At 43.0% G+C, this 15,704-nt stretch overlaps 1 protein-coding gene across 2 annotated transcripts in view; it reads left to right on the top strand.

The window, feature by feature from the left end:
- Positions 1-15,704, top strand: part of IFFO2 (intermediate filament family orphan 2) — a 40,231-nt gene that overhangs the window by 11,932 nt on the left and 12,595 nt on the right. For both annotated transcript variants that reach the window (XR_010607441.1, XM_065649944.1), the window contains exons 2-5: positions 11,043-11,103; positions 11,388-11,483; positions 13,643-13,783; positions 15,501-15,643. Coding sequence is in view for 1 of the 2 variants with exons in the window: in XM_065649944.1 (XP_065506016.1) it covers positions 11,043-11,103; positions 11,388-11,483; positions 13,643-13,783; positions 15,501-15,643 (441 nt within the window). In the remaining variant the exon portion in view is untranslated. The remainder of the gene's footprint in view (positions 1-11,042; positions 11,104-11,387; positions 11,484-13,642; positions 13,784-15,500; positions 15,644-15,704) is intronic.

Here is a 15,704-nt window from a genome sequence, read left to right as displayed (position 1 = left end):
TTTGCTGAGTCCTCAGCAGCGGTAGGAGGTGAGAACTTACAAGTGAGCGCCATAAAAATACAAATGTATTTTTAAAATGGTGATGATATATTAGAGCACACTTCTGTGACATCTTGAAGTTGCTGCAAGGCTGGAAAGTAGAGAATTATACTCCTTTGTTACAGTAAGCGTTCTTGACTACAAGTAGGTTTCAAATCTGGTTTATTATATGCCTTATTTGCTTTCTTTTTGTTATTTGTTTTCCTTCTGCCCCAAAGCCCTCCTCCATACTAGCACCTTTATCAGCTCTTGAAGCGTCTCCTGTGTTTTGGGGATGAAAAAACAGGAAAGAAAACCGAGAATTTGACGCTACTTTTTCTAAAATTAATGTGCTGAAGTGTAGGTAAAGGACTAAGAGTTTGAAATCGGTGTACTAGAGAGAAACAGGATGGGACCCCCCTGCCTAGAAACCACAGGATATCAAGGTCAGATCAGTAATTAAATGTTTAGCATGGAGGACAGGAGTTGAAAGTCATGTTTGGGGGCAGGCTGCAGAAAGCTGTTATTTATTACAAATATTTGCTTAACGCTACCTAATGTGCAGTTTACAACAGCATGGAGTTTCTGAAGTACTCGTGTTAGTAGTCTTGCATCTTAGCAAACTATTAAAGCTGTATTGAAGGCTTGGAATAAGATTATTTTATTTTTTTTCTTTGAAGCCAGTGAAAATGTAGTTTCTGGGACAGGCATGCTGGTGCCTATCTTCTGCTCTTTAAACATATTTGATTAAATTAAGAGCATTAAGCAATTGTTAAGTTTCCCTAAACAATGGATGGATTTTTCTGTGATTATTACATGAGTCAGTTCTAATAATCCCTTTTCATTGTGCAGTTTCTTTGCTGAAACCGAACGCTGGAGTCTTGTCGGTAACTCCCTTATAAACAACCCGACTTCCAATTTGCAGAAGACATTTTTCTCGCTCCATTCTCTTCTCCCGCAGCCTATATTTACTTCAGTAACGATGCGAACGGCGGGGATGAGCCGTCCAAAGGAATCACATGGCTTTACTGGGACACGGGGATAATAGCGTGTTGTGTTCCACAGCTCGGGGCCTCCCAAAGCTCCTTTTGACCTTTTCCGCGCAGGACACCGCAATTCTACAAGTTTCTCACATTAGCACTTGTACCAGGCTATTTCTGTATGTTGACCGAAAGAATGTGAGATGATGAATAGTCTATGCAATAACTGCAATGTGATTTAAAAGGCACTGGATGGGCTACTGTTTCCTGCCCTGCTATTGCAGGGTTAGCCAAAAAACTACTTCAAGATGTCCAGCTTCTGCTTCTTGTTTGTTCAGAGATGCTTGTACGTGTCTGTCAGACCCACATAATGAAATTTAACCCCCCCTCGCTGTACCGTAGGTGGGTAGATAAACACACAGCAGCTTCTCAAGAGCAGAGAATAACGGGTAGCTCTTTGACTTTTGCAGGAAGTAAAAAACAAAGCAAAGCAAAACAAAGTCAGTGCTTTTCTTCAGGCTCATAGTTTCTGTTCTCTTCTTTGCCCCTCAGTTAAGTTTTATAGCATCTGTCACTGGTTTTAGTAGTATTTTTTTCAAAGAGGATGGTCATTAGTCAAGAACTGACTTGGATTAATTTTACAGCAATTTTATAGATGCCTGCACCAAAGTGGCAGGAAAAAAACACCTGAATGTTTGACATACTAAATTCCATAACATTGCAGCTTGTTGATAAGCAGAGTTGTAAAATAAATGTACATACCTGGTCGGCTGTCTTTAATGCAGGAGGTTTGTAGGACTTATGTTTGCTAGAGATTGCCTTACTGGGAATTGGGTATTTGATAATTAACTTGTAGCTAGCAGCACTGTACAGGAATGTAATCCTGTGCTTTTCAGATTACCTGTTTCAAAATGAGTCAGAGTAATTACTTTATCTGCAGTTACGACAACAGTTTTACAGGAATGTAATGTTCTTTGGCTGGTTCATAAGCTGCGCTTGCAGTTGTCTTCTGCAGGCCTGGAGTACGCAGAGCTCTTCTCTATAGTTCAGTGGCAAATGAGATAAGGGTTTGCCGGATTAATGTGTAAAAATGAGTGTTGTGCTGCTATTTTTCTAGAAAACAATTTGATCAGACAGAGCTGACATGAGCATGGACTCAGCTACAAGCTACAAATGAGAGTATAGTACGATGGCTTTTGAGCCTGCTGCTGTGATCTCTCTAGAGATGATAAGAATACTATAATAAATAATAAAAATAAACAATAAACAATAACAATAGAAGAATAATGAGAACAGCAGCATGGGAAATAGCCTTGGAAATACAATGCTGTCCTGCAGTGTGGTGAAATCAGGATATGTCCATCTTATTAAACTTCCTTTTTATTGTTAATAGAAATATACATAGAGAAAGGAAAGAAAATAAGCAGCTATACCTACAAAATGGGGGAAATGCCTTGGACTTCATTGATACAAGAGGAAGAGAACCAAGAATTTGAGTATTGTCCCAGGCAGGCTGATGTGGTAGCTACCTAGGCTACAATAAAATCTTTACAAAGATGACTTGTTAGCTCAACTGTGCAGACTTAAGAAACCCAAAATGCAGCGCTCTGATTCTCATCTTGCCAAGAGCGTCACGCTGTTGTGATCTATGTCAAATGGGCGTGTGGGTATAAATCTTATCAGATGTTTCGTAGTTAGACCTAATCGTATTTACTATGCCACGCGTGGGCTGTATCGGATTCCTGGAATCAGAGCTGACTTGTCAAGTGAACTGTCTGTCCGTCTGACATTTTCTTGCAGAATAAAAAGTTGCTGCAGGCACCTTGGAGGTACGGAGAAGGTCCCACTCCCCAGCAATCTGCTGAATTCAGAGGAACTGTAGGAATCGAGTGTTCTCGTGGCGCAGGGAACAGTCCTTGCCTGTCTTAATGACCAAGAGCAGCTTGCTAGAACTTGATATCCCAGATAACTCAATTGTTTTGCAGCTCCTATCTCTGTGATGGGTTTCTGATAGCTGCAAGGCTGTCTCAATCAAACCAAGGACTCATGGCAGTAATTGGAAGTTTAAAGTTCATCACAACATTTCCCTTTTGCAGTTGGGAACTGCTTTTAAGTGATTCCTCTTGTGTTTTGTACATTTTCCCCCTCCCCACTTCTTAAGTCTTGGCCTAGTCTTGAGCCGTTTTTCTAGTTGAAGACTGGCTTGTCTTTACCTTGCTCTCTTGGCTGCTTTTCTTTTATTGCACAGAGTAAATCTTTACCCCCCTCCCCAAAGCAAGTCCACAGCCCAAACTCGTAGATCTGAGTTGGTTTTTTTTCACAAGCCTCTTTAGTTAGAAACCATTCTGGGCTAGCTTCAGTCACCGCTGAGCGTACAGGAAAATGCAAGGCACGGTCCCCGCTTTCTCATGTTACTGAGCAAATCCCTCTCCCCTTCCCCGGGGTCTGCTGTACCCAGCGAAAAAACTGCATTTCAGCTGTCAAAAACTGCAATAGATCCACACCACAGAATTATTTGTTCATGCTTAAGAGAGGTATATTTGTTCAGGGGCTGTAAACACTTGTCAGGAAGGTTTTGACAGGAGTGAAAAATGAATTTAAGTTGGTGGTGCTGAGGGGAAATACAACTGGCGTTAATTCTGCCTGCAGCGCTGCTGCAGCCTGTCAGTGCCCAGCGCTCTGCGCTCACAACTAAATGCAGCTTAATCTATTATTGCTTGTGTTTGCGGTTGCTGGGACAGGTTGGGCACAGATTTGTAAATCTGGCTTTATACGCTTGCAAACATAAGAGGAGGATACAGAAAGCGTTTGGTTTATCTTCTGTATTAGTTATCATGTCAGGAATTGCATCATAAATCTTGCTCTGAGAGCTCGCAATCTGATGGGATCTTATCAGCTGGAACTGTTGATGAGTAACCCGAAATCATTTTGCTGCAGGAAGCGGTTGTGTTCCTGTGATCAGCGCGATGGTTTAGAGGTGTGGAGGACGCTAGTGATAAAACGTGAGTTTTAATTATCCTCTGATTCTAGAGTATGGACACTCTATAAAGATTGAATAGACAGAGGCCTTTTGTGGTTTTGCTCCTTAAACTATAAAAATTCCGTTCCTTCAAAGCAGTTGTGATTTCCATATGCACGAGATGGATGGGAGCAGCAGGCCAGCCGTGCAGAAATGTAAAGATGCTGTAAGCTTGCATGAAACCCTAAAAATAATTACCTTACCTAATCAGGTTCATTTCAGGAGTGGATACTCCTGGCCATTGCTGGTAGGAGTTGTGGTTTGGAATGCTGCTCACAGATTTAACCGTATTTAAAAATCATTTACAGCTGCGGAATAGGCAGGGTAGTGATCTGCAGGTTTGGGTTATGTTGTTGTGAGTCTGGTCTTTCTCTTCAGGTGAAACTGAACTGGGTTTAGAGAACCAAAGAGCGGGCAGCATGTGGGGAAGGAGGAAGCTGGACAAAACTCTTATTTTCAGTGAAAGTAACTTGCAGAAGTTTGGGACTCTCTCCCGCAGAATGGCTTAGAAACCAGGATGCCAAATAGGTTATAAACACACAGGAGAATAAAAGGCTTCTTTGCATGGCACTGGTTCAGTTCAGAGCTCCAACACTCCCAGATTCTGAGAGCAAGCTGAACTAAAGTTACTCAGTCAAGAGCAATTAGGCAATCAGAGAAGATGTTTTAGTCTATTTGTCAGTCTACCTACAGCGAAAAAAAAATTCATTATTTCATGCAAGGCAGCAGTATTTCAAGTGAATTCGCTACTATGTGAGGTGGAAATAGGCTGCCAACATGAATAGCCTTGGATGCCCTGGGAAATGGAAGGCTTTCAGTGATTATTATTTTTTTTTCTTCACGTGTTTAGCTATGAGGTTGAACAGAACTGAAGTTCATAGTTGGTACTTTTGCATCATACAGAGCCCTTTGCAAGGCCAGGAGATCTCTTGTGAAAACGCCCAACAGCAGCCTCACCCGCTGTTAAAACTATTTTGAATAACTATCTTGTGTCTTTGTTAATGGGCTTCTGTGTTTGGGGCTGGGTGCAAGTACAAAAGGAGAGGGCCAAAGCTTCTCCAAGTATCCAAAGACATCTCAGATTTAAAACTAGCCTTTATTTAGTGCAGTGTTGTTTGCAAGAATAAGTCATGCAGGAGCCTATGACCTGTAGCTTAAAATGTATTTAATGTTGCTGTGAATACTGCGCAATAATATGTGGATTCTCCTAATGTATTAAAAGCACCATAATTTTCTTTATAAAGGAATGCAGGCATGGAGGTTGCTTCTACTTGAAGTCGTCGAACTCTTGTGACATTATGCACGGCTTTTGTTTAAACACCTCGTGTGGTCAGGAACAAAACACAAATGAACTCGCAGATGATTTTTATTGTGGTTCCAGGAACAGGCTGGAGCATCTTTCCAGGTGTATGTAATCAAGAGGCATAATTAGGCAATGTTTTTATGTAGAGTAAGTCCTTGTAGTAATCCTCTTCACAAGCAATTGCTGTTGTTCAAAGGCCTGTGTGCTGTTTTAAGTCTAGAACAGGACTTGGATATTAACCTTAGAATGAGGCACCCAGGTATGAACAGTGCAAAGGGTTCAAGTTCTGCTGGGCAGTGATTTTACCGGTATCATCCAGACCATTGCTACAGGTTCAAGGATGCACGCTCGGCCGTCGCTCTGACGGGTGCGAAATTCGATGCTGCGATGACTGACATGTAGCAAAGAGCTTTTGCGGAGAGGATGGTGCTTGCAACAGGCAAACCCATGACTTCATTCGGGAGCGCTGCTGCTGTGTTACAGCCAGGCTTTAATGGAATCAGACGTTCACATTAAATTAATACGTTTTACATGGAGCCCATCAACTAACATTTAATTTGCTTCAATAAGAAGTCAGGGCATGCGGCATCGAAATGGTCTGTGCTTGGGATAATCTGGAAGAATCCTTATATTACAGCATCTTAAAAATGCTCGCTTAAACAAGAGGTAGCATTTGTGAATAAACTAATTGTTTAATGCAGGCTTATATCTAATTTAGTGCAAAATTAAGACTGGATAGGAAAATGGTCTGTTAAGCAAGGATTCTAAAAGCAGGGAGAATGGTGCTTTGTTTCTTTTTTTTTTTTTTTTTCCTTAACAAAATAAGGCTTCATGGAGGTTTTTTAACATGAAATCCATCTTGCATGGTCCAGTTCTTTTTAACTAACAAAACCATGCAGACAGCCATTTGTTGTTACAGTCCCAACCTGCCTTCTTGCATCCAGAGTCGTTTAGTGAGATGATAGATTTAGGTTCTTCTCTCAATTAAGAAACACCCTTGCGAATGGTTAAACAGAAACTGATGCTGCAGCAGAATTTTAGTATCGTAAAGGTTTCTCTACATCTGTCCAGAAAGCCCTGAACATGATACTTTCTTATCCCCAACAACCACAGTGTGTTTCCCTCAAACAGCATATCCTGCCCAAATTTCTGTCGTAGCCGATTACGGGATTAGGCTGAAGATCCTTTTGTGTGGCAATCGAAGTTTGTACATCTGATGGGCCGCTAGGTCAATTCGAATCAAATATGTAACAACCAGAGTTACAAACTGTAATGTTGGTAGTTATTATCTAGGTGCTGGAGAGGGGATTAGCGGGCAGGTTACTACAGACCCACGGTGAGAGGCGGCGTGTGATGACCGTGAGTAACGCGAAATGATTCAATCGCTTCGGCTTGTGCGTGGCAAGTGTTGAATCTCCTGCCAGCGCCGGTGCGCGGTGCGGCCCGCCTTGCCGTTGGGAGCTCCTGTCAACAACCTACGGGCGTCAAAAAGATCCCAAAAGAACAAGCAGTGCTGCCGCCAAGGAACGGGAGCACAAAAAACGTGGCTGTGCCCCGTGACGGCAGAGCACGAAGCCTCCCGGGCAGGTGTAGTGACTTGGTCCTGCCATAGATGGGTGTTTTGTTCCATCTCCTTGCGGGTGCGTACATCAGAGGATGCATCTTGGATGCTTCGGATCCAGCAGATGAGCAAGGCTGGCTGCATCTCGGGCCAAAAGTGGAATAGTGGTGTCTTAGCGCGCAAGAAAAAATGACGCTGTTCCCTGAAGTAGCACTGACGGTTCGTCCCTTCAGTATGTTGATGTTTTCAGGAATTACCAGCTGTTAATATTTTCATGCACATTAACACTTTTGTTTCCTGTTATGGACTTAAGCACTCGAGCTGTTAGGTTTTCCTTTCTGCCACTGCTTTTGTCCCCATAAACTGATGGGAAGACTCTCCATCAATAACAAAACGCAGTGAAAAGCTTTGGAGTCAGTACCTGAGAGAATGACGGGGAAAAACTTAAACCACTGTGGATGTTTTGTGTGATTCTGTTTCGGCTTGGTGGTTTTCTTCTCTGCATAAAACTACCAGGAAGAAGGGTCTTCCTAAGGAGTTTTTCTTATGGAAAAAAATGTATTGTCATTAAATGTTGTTGGGGGAATATCGGCTTCCTTGAGGAGGTATATTTTTACTGAAAGAAATAGTGCAATTGCTACCATCAGGCATCATTAACTGTCAACAGATCTACTTGTACCTTTCTGCTTTGAGCAAAAAACATATTTAAAACACTAGGTTTATATCTGACATCTTTTTGTAAGCACATTGTTTGTTATCTAAATAATACCGTACATCTAAAAATCCTGGGTTTTAAAAAGAAAATTGCTGAACAGTTTTTGGAAAGGCAATTTCTGTTCTAAAGAGGCTTCGCGAATCTGCTCCAATGGGTAATTCTCTGGTCTGTATTCTTACGCTTGACTTGATGATACTGGGAGAGAAGAAAGGAAGATGTTCGTGTTCCTTGACACAGGGAGTGGGAAAGTGGTTTGAAGCCTGTTGTGTCAACATAGGCTGCTCAGTTTAATTCCATTAAGGCTTCAAAACTTAGAGAAGCTTTTCAGGGACGCCATCCAGTTCTTGAGATGTCTCCGTGAGCTTTCTCCAGTGTAGGAGGTGATGTTGCTATGGGTGAACTGGTAGCTACTCTTTCAATTTCAAAGGAAACACAGACGTTTGTGGTGTGACTCAGCTTTCCAAGAACCCCGCTTTGAGCAACGTTAATCCCAGCTGACTATTCACGTGTTTTGTTTGTCTAATAGCCTTGTAATGTCGCTATTCCCATTAAAGAAAACCAGCATCCTTTGTTCTCCTCTGAGCTATGTCAGACGTGATGCAGGAGCAGTTTGGGGCCCGAAGCTGCGATGACCGAATGCTGCTGGAATGTAACGCGTCACATCTGGTAAAAGGGGAAGAGATCTAAAGCTTCCAAAATTCAGATTATTTGGGGGATGGGTAGGTGGTGGTTGGAACTAAAACATCCTTGGCGGGACGGGAGAGAAGGAAAAAAAGCTTGGTTAGATGTGAAATTCCTATTGCTGATTTCTTTTTTTTGAAGAAATAACCGAAAATATAAGAAGCAGCCTTGGAAGTCCAGTAGATTTAGATGGCAAGGTTTGCCTTTCTGGGTCAGCAAAAAAGATTTTGGGATACAGCTGGAAATCCTAGCGATCGATGCATCTGAGCCAAGAATTAAGTGTACGTGAGAGCAGCAGGAGCAGCTGGCTGGTTCATATCTTGCAGCAAATCTGTGACGACTGGTGTGTTTTTTAGCTTATAGTGTGTAAAAAAACGTTTCCCTTTGGGTTTTATAGTCCTCGTCATTCCTGCCGCTGCTTCTCGTGTGGTTATCCAGCCGAGGGCTCACCTGCCCGCCCCGGTTCATGCTGCGGAGGTGGTTAATCGGGTGGCGTTTCCCTTTCCTTGAGATGAAGGGAGCAGCAGGTTTTGGTCCCTTCCAGTGACATTTTGGGCTGCACACGCGAGTGGCGTCACTGGATCTGCCCTTAGTCGATAACTGAAGGAAAGTTATTGGTCACTGGGAGAATAATTTAGAGTATGTTTGAATATTAAAGACGGCAGAGCCATAGCATCTCGGACTCCTTACCGCTGCTTCTTTTGGCATGTGTAGCAACACAGCTGCCAAGGTCCCTTTTAAATTAAGTCTTGTGTGCTATAGCAAATACAGGATGATGCTATGAATGAGCTATCTTCCTATTGTCTCACTTCCTTGGAAGTTTAAATGTAGAGAATTAATCCTCTGCTTCATTGTCAGCCTCCACCTTCCCATCAGTCTCCTTCCTCTCTTCGCTACAAATAGTCTCCTGAGGTTTAAGTGTGAGGAGAAAGTAAGACTGGCGGGTTTAGCTGTTAAATGAGGTTAATCAGCTTGGTAGGAGGTGGGAGAAATGTGCTCTGAGGTTAAGAATACGATACTAATGGTTAGTAGGACCCTTATTATCAGTAAAATTCCTTCTGTTAGGCATGCACGTTTTTTGGTTAAAAATTACCCTATTGTTTTATTGTTCCTACAATTAAGAGAAACACAGAAATTGTGGGCAAGGTGTGTATCAGTATAAAATAAGGCATCCTTTTCCTCTTCTCTTGAAGACGCCGTCTTGAGTTCGACAGAAGGGAATTAGGGCTGTAAATCACTGTTCTGCAAAATGCACTTGAACTGGCACAAGGAGAAGAAATCGAACTACTGGAATTTCTGCAGGCTGAGGAAACTTGGTCTGAGCAGCCTCCGAGATGCGTAATTTTGGAGACTGTCCAGAAAGGCTGAACTGCTGGGGAGGAATGCTAATATTTTTTGCTAGCTTTTGGCAGAGTCAGTAAAAATACACAGAGACGCCTTCCAAAAATACGTCCCTCTCCGCAGAATGCACGACGCACCGTAGGGCTGCAAATAATACAGGGGGATAACCTGGATGCAGCCAGTATTCCTCATTTCAACAGTTAAAACCTTAAAGCAGCGTATCAGTTTTTGCAATGTCTGCTTGACTTCCATCCATAAATGACAGCGGGCTGGCAGAAAGACCAGGAGGAATGATTAAAGCCACGCAACACCCTGTAACAGAAGGAGACCATCTTACAGATTGTGAATGTAATTGACTGCTTTAATTAATTTCACCGTCTTGTCTTTAATATTAAAATCTGAAAACAAAGTTACTATTTTTATAGAAACGTACATGTAATTACTAGTAAAAAAAATAGAATCTGGAAATACGAGCTAAAACATTTAATGACAAATGCAAATTTCAGCCTAAATATTTTACTCTGCTTGGCAGTAAATTGTTTTGCTGGGAAAAATATGCACAACAAGTCTTCCTGTGTAAATCAAACTTCAGCTGTACAATGGAGAACTCGCATGCTGTTACGTTGGATATTCCTGCACCACAATAGCAGGAAAGAGCTGATTTAGCCCGTGTGTCGTCCTGGCACTGCACTCGTCTGATTTGATTTAATTAACATTTTGATTTCATAGATTTCTGCGCCCGTGGTTTGCCACGTTCAGTTAAACTATAAAAAGCGTTGAAGTAGCAACAGAAATTATCGTGATGGTACTCAGATGATGTTCACAGGATTATTTTAATTGTGGTATCTGAAGTATCTTTTCCCAAAGTGTCATTCGTGTTGTAGTAGGCTGGGTTTCATGATCCAGTTTGCAGCTGTAATTCCCGCTGCGCCCCTGCAGCGCTGCAGCAGCAGCGAGCTGGAGACGCTGCGTTCAAGGATGTTTCCCGAGTCCTCTCCTTGCAACTGCGGTGCTGAGAAATCTCCGAGGCGTGGAGATTATCGAGGATTTTGATGTAGAAGTCACATAAACCTACAAACTCTTTGGACTGAACAGATAAATAGTAAAGCGGCTGATTCAGATAACTGACCTTCACCTGATTCTTTTTGCACTGAAAATTTCCCAACCTTATTTGCAACTGAATATTGCACAGGGGAGCAGGAAGAGCGCTGGTCCCAATGAAAGTGGTTTTAGCTTTTATTCTCTTACAGACTTAATGTTCCTGATTTGCGGGTGTACAAGTGAGGGGGACCATCTGCTGTACATTTCAAATAACTGTCATCACCCTACAGCTACCAGAAGACTTGTGATTTGGGGGGAGGGGGAAAAAAAGAAAGTATTTTTTTCCATAATTAACACTTCACTTGCAAATCTTTGTCTCTCAGATGGGAAGAGGAACTGACAAGAAGAATGAGTCTGGAATCTATGGTAGAAACCTTGCGAGAGGTAAGTTTTGAATAGTACGTATTGAAAGGTATGGGTTTTCTCTGCACCTTTTATTATGCTAGTAATATTTTGAATTGTTTTTTTAATTAAAAATCTATCTTCTAGTTAGAGCAGCTGACTGTATGCTAGAGAATAGTGTTAGTGTTAATATTTGGAAGCCGAAGCAGGCAGAATTTTGTGACAAAGTGAACCGCGGGGGTGGTGAGGTGCCTTATCAGCCCTGTTGGGGTTATGCGAGGAAACACGTGTCGCCCTCTTAATTCTTTGTGTGCTTTCTCTGGCAGGAGGCGCAGGAAGCGGAAGCTCTCCAGGAGGAATTAAATGAAAAGATTGAGAGGCTGAAAGCAGAACTGGTGGTCTTTAAGGGTCTGATGAGTGATGTAAGTACACAGGAGAGCGGAGCGGCCAGCTCCCACTGCCTCTGTGAGATGTGCGTGTCATGCAAATGGCTTCATTCATAAAAAAGGTTCTGGTTTTAGTGAGTGCCGCTTCGTAGTTAGCGTTATGGCTGCCTTGATGACCTAATGCATCAGACAGATCACCCTTCCCCCTGCTTCCCGTCTGGTCTGTGGAGATGCATTAACTCGCCGCTTAACCCATAACCCGGACTCTTCCCTCCCTTCCCCGTTCTGCGGCCATGGCAAAAAATGAAATGTTGGAGAAGTGGCAGGTTAGGGCAAAGGGTTCCTCACCGATGGTGCAGCACAGGGTATTGCTAACGAGGGGATTTTGCTCTGAGTCACAAAAAGCCACGTTCAAAAAGGAACACACTGTATGTGTTTCCCAACTCCCTTTATGAAAGCTCTGAAGGGATTAACCCACTATCACTGGTTCAGGTATCACTTCGTTTCCAGTGCTGCTTTGACCTAATTTAAAAAAAACCAAAATCCTTGTTTTCTTAGGAAGTTCCTCAGAATCTTTCCTTCAGAACTGGGAGATCTTTTTGGCTACCACTGAGGAATTTTTTATTATATTTAGACATACTGAGAGCATGTATACAGGTAGTTATCTAGTAAGATAAGCCAGAAGAACGTTAAGTAAGGTGCCTTTCTCTGTAAGACTGGAGTAGTGCTGATCCAAGTTGTATAATGAATATGTCCTATTATGTTTATTCTGTAATTTTGGGTAGAACTGCTTCCTTCCATCTTTATACAAACCTGCAGAACCTGCTCTCTGGTGTCAGATACATTCTCTCAGGGCCACTAGATGGGTTCATGTGAAATTTGGCAATTAGCTGTCTCTTCTTTTGGTGTTTAATTGAGAAAAGGCATGCGTGGTTAGAGGCAGTGTGAAAGGGAGAAACTTGTTAGGGCTGTATCACTGGGATGACTTTTTCACCGAGGGAGAAATGTTGCTCCGTGTGTACAAAACGGGCGGTGATGGTGAATGCAAACATCCTCCTCAACCTGAGAGAAAGCACGTTTTAGGCTTTGCAAACTCTGCAAGGGAGAAGGGAGCCTAAGGAAAGCAGTGAGAATGCTCGTTTTGAATACCTCTGTGTAAATATTTAGAGCAGAGAAATGCAAAATGTTGGCATGTGACTCACCTTCCTGTGGAAAAGAATCCCTGGTACCTATTCGGCTGATAAGATTATGTATAGAGATTTCTTTTTCTCAGTGTGTTTGGAAAACAAAAATCTCTAAATCGTCCAAAGGTGGTTGACAGGAGCTGGAGAACTCCTCCAATAATTTAAAAACCAAACAAAAGAAACCCCTAAGCTTTCTTCTTGGAAAGAGGATTTGGTATTTAAGAAGGCTCTGCAAAGAGTTTTTCTGCTTTTCTGCTCAAAGTGGAAGCATTTCCTAGCCCCTGAAGTGATACTTTGCAACAGGGTAAGTCTCATCTAGGCTGGAAAATACACTTTTTTGTGTCACGATCCTTCTTCCTAATGAGCCAGCTGTACTGTCTGAGTGGGAGTGTCTCTTATAGATTATAATTACTGTTCAGAGTGAAGCAAGACACAATATTTTTCATGTAGAACTTTTCCCAGGCTGGAAGCCAGGTTAATGCCAATGAGGAGTATTTTCAGTGTCGCAAGCTTTCATGGATCTCTTTAGATCCAGTCTTGATTTTAGGTTTTCATGGTATGTATGAAGTTGCTGTGTAGCCTGGACTGTTTTAGAAGCAACTTTTCCTGGCAGGCACCGTTTTTCTGTCTGAAAGGGAGGGAAGTTTGCATACTCAGCAGATTTTAGTTTTCATTCTGTTCTGCACATGCTCAACAGGGTTTTTCTCCTCTTTAAAAGCATTATTGACCCATAAAAGTGCACTGTTGCCACATGTAGCAGTTGTTTTGGGGTGGGTGTAGGGTTTTGTGGTGGCAAATCACTCCAACTTGAAATTTGATTAGAATTGGATATGAATGTTGATTGTTAGCTGTCCAGTCTCTTTAGATTGTCTGTGTACTGCCTTTCCTGGAGAACACGATGTAATATTGTTTAAGAATGGTATGCCCTGGGGTTAGAGAGATACTGTGGGGTATCTCTTCTTTCCTGAACTGTATAATAATAGAAGATAATCACTACTGTCCTTCCTGCAGCCCATGACAGACCTGGACACAAAGATTCAAGAAAAGGCCATGAAGGTGGACATGGACATCTGTCGGCGAATCGATATCACAGCCAAGCTGTGCGATGTCGCGCAGCAGCGCAACTCTGAAGACGTTTCCAAGATATTCCAGGTGATTAGGCCATGAATTTTCCATAGGGTAGGACAAGAGGGAGCAGTGTTGAGGAGTGTGGTCCAGGTCGTTTGCCTTTTCTTGAAATCTCTCTATGTAGACATATTTTCTTCTTTCTCGGTCTTGAAGTGTAGCTCTCTTCTGCAGAAACTGTAGTTCCAAGAGCACGAAATTTAGAGAGTTTAAAAAAAGAAGGCTCAGGGTGACCTTTAAGACACGCTGTTAGTCTGATGCTAGTCTACAATGAATGCAAGGGGAAAAAAAAGGCATTACAGGGTCTCGGTTTGTATAAATGGCTTCCTCACATTCGTTCCCTTCACAAGTGAGAAGTTTTAAGCTTGTAGAGCTGTCATCTCAGTGTTCTTATTTCTGGCTCAAGCTGCATGGCCAGAAATAACGCTTCTGTGGCGGTGAGCTGCCTGCTTGGTGAGACTGGAAACTCCAGTTGCTTTCCTTGAGCTGTTGTGGCTCCTTGGTGCCCGTAGGAAAGTTGTTTAATTTGCTCCGAAAGTGAGCAGTTACAGCACTGTGTGGAGCAAACCTGTAACTCCCAATGCAGCTGGTCTTCTGTCATAACTGCAGTTTCAGTTGTGATTAACCCTGCTTCCTTCTACATCGATCTAAACGTGTCTGCAGTCCTTCAATAAGTCTGATGCTTTTCTCTGTGTAGTGATGCCACACAGTGTGCTAAATGCCGTACAAAAAGCGCCGTAAAAGATCCCCGTGGTCTCTACTGGCTGTGCTTTCTGGCTATAGTGAAGTAGCCGAAATGTTTGAATTTTTTTTCTTATATATCCCAAAAGATTCAAACCTCCTTATTGGAAACAATAATTTTTCTAGCAAGTTGAGCCACTGAATCGTGCTAGTGGTTCCTTCTCATCTTTGAGTAGAATTGCTCTGTCTTTCTGCTCAAAGATAACTCCAAAGCACGCTTTTGGTCAAGCACGCAGTGGTTAAAATGATCGGCACGGACAACAATACCAGTAAGGGACGGCTTATGTGCCAAGTAGAGGAAAAACGACAGTTAAGGTGGGGGCAAACTGTGTGTTTGTGGCTCTGTGGCACCATCTGTGAATGTCGTTGATGTTCCCAGTCCTCAGGTGAAGACGTGATCCTCTGTGCCCTTTGCAGGGGTATCCGTCCCTGCGCATTTACAAACTTCATTTCTTTGAGGTTGTCTAGGTGTTTCCATAGCCCAGTTAACCCTTCTTTTGTCAACCTGAAGACCAGCAGCCTGCCTGTGCTGCTGGGCTGGGAACAGAGGCTCTCTGGAAAGGTTTCCCGTCTACTTTTTGGTGGTGGTTCGACGCTGGGAGCTGTGGTGGTGGCAGGAGAGGGAGAGTTCTGTCATTGCTCTTGAGCCTGCTGCCTGGGCGCTCCCGCCAGCTTAACGCTTTGACCCGGTGTCATTCTAACCTCTGCATGTCCTCTGGTGGGTCCTGGACTGGTGTCGGTGACCAGATGAACTTGTGTAGAGCGCTGGCAGCCTGCAGCTTGCTTTGCTCTCCGCTCCTCCGAACCGCTTCCTTGTGCTCTGTGTTCACCACTCATTAACAGACGCAACTCCTGTCCTGAATACGAACAACCCCTGAATTGCCCGGGAGCTGATGAACAGTTATATTTGCTCAAACCTAATGCCTCTCCTTCTTTATTCCCACCCCTCACGGCGCAGCACCTCGGTTGAACCTTCTAGTTACTGCTCTTCTCTCTAATTAAGGTGGCTTCCAAGAAGAAAGACCGCAAGCTCACGTCTGACGACGACCTCTCTGAGCAGGATGGAGACAACGGCAGGTTCTCTGACGATGAGGTCAGCTGCTCTTTGAACATCACGGATGAAATGAAGCGGATGTTTAATCAGCTGTGAGTATTGTGGGCAACGTGGGGAAAATCTATTCCGAAATGCAGATTTAATCCCTGAACT

This window comes from Caloenas nicobarica, chromosome 22 (assembly GCF_036013445.1).
Source record: "Caloenas nicobarica isolate bCalNic1 chromosome 22, bCalNic1.hap1, whole genome shotgun sequence".
Taxonomy (NCBI): Eukaryota; Metazoa; Chordata; class Aves; order Columbiformes; family Columbidae; genus Caloenas; species Caloenas nicobarica.
This window is presented reverse-complemented; position numbering and strand designations above follow the sequence as displayed.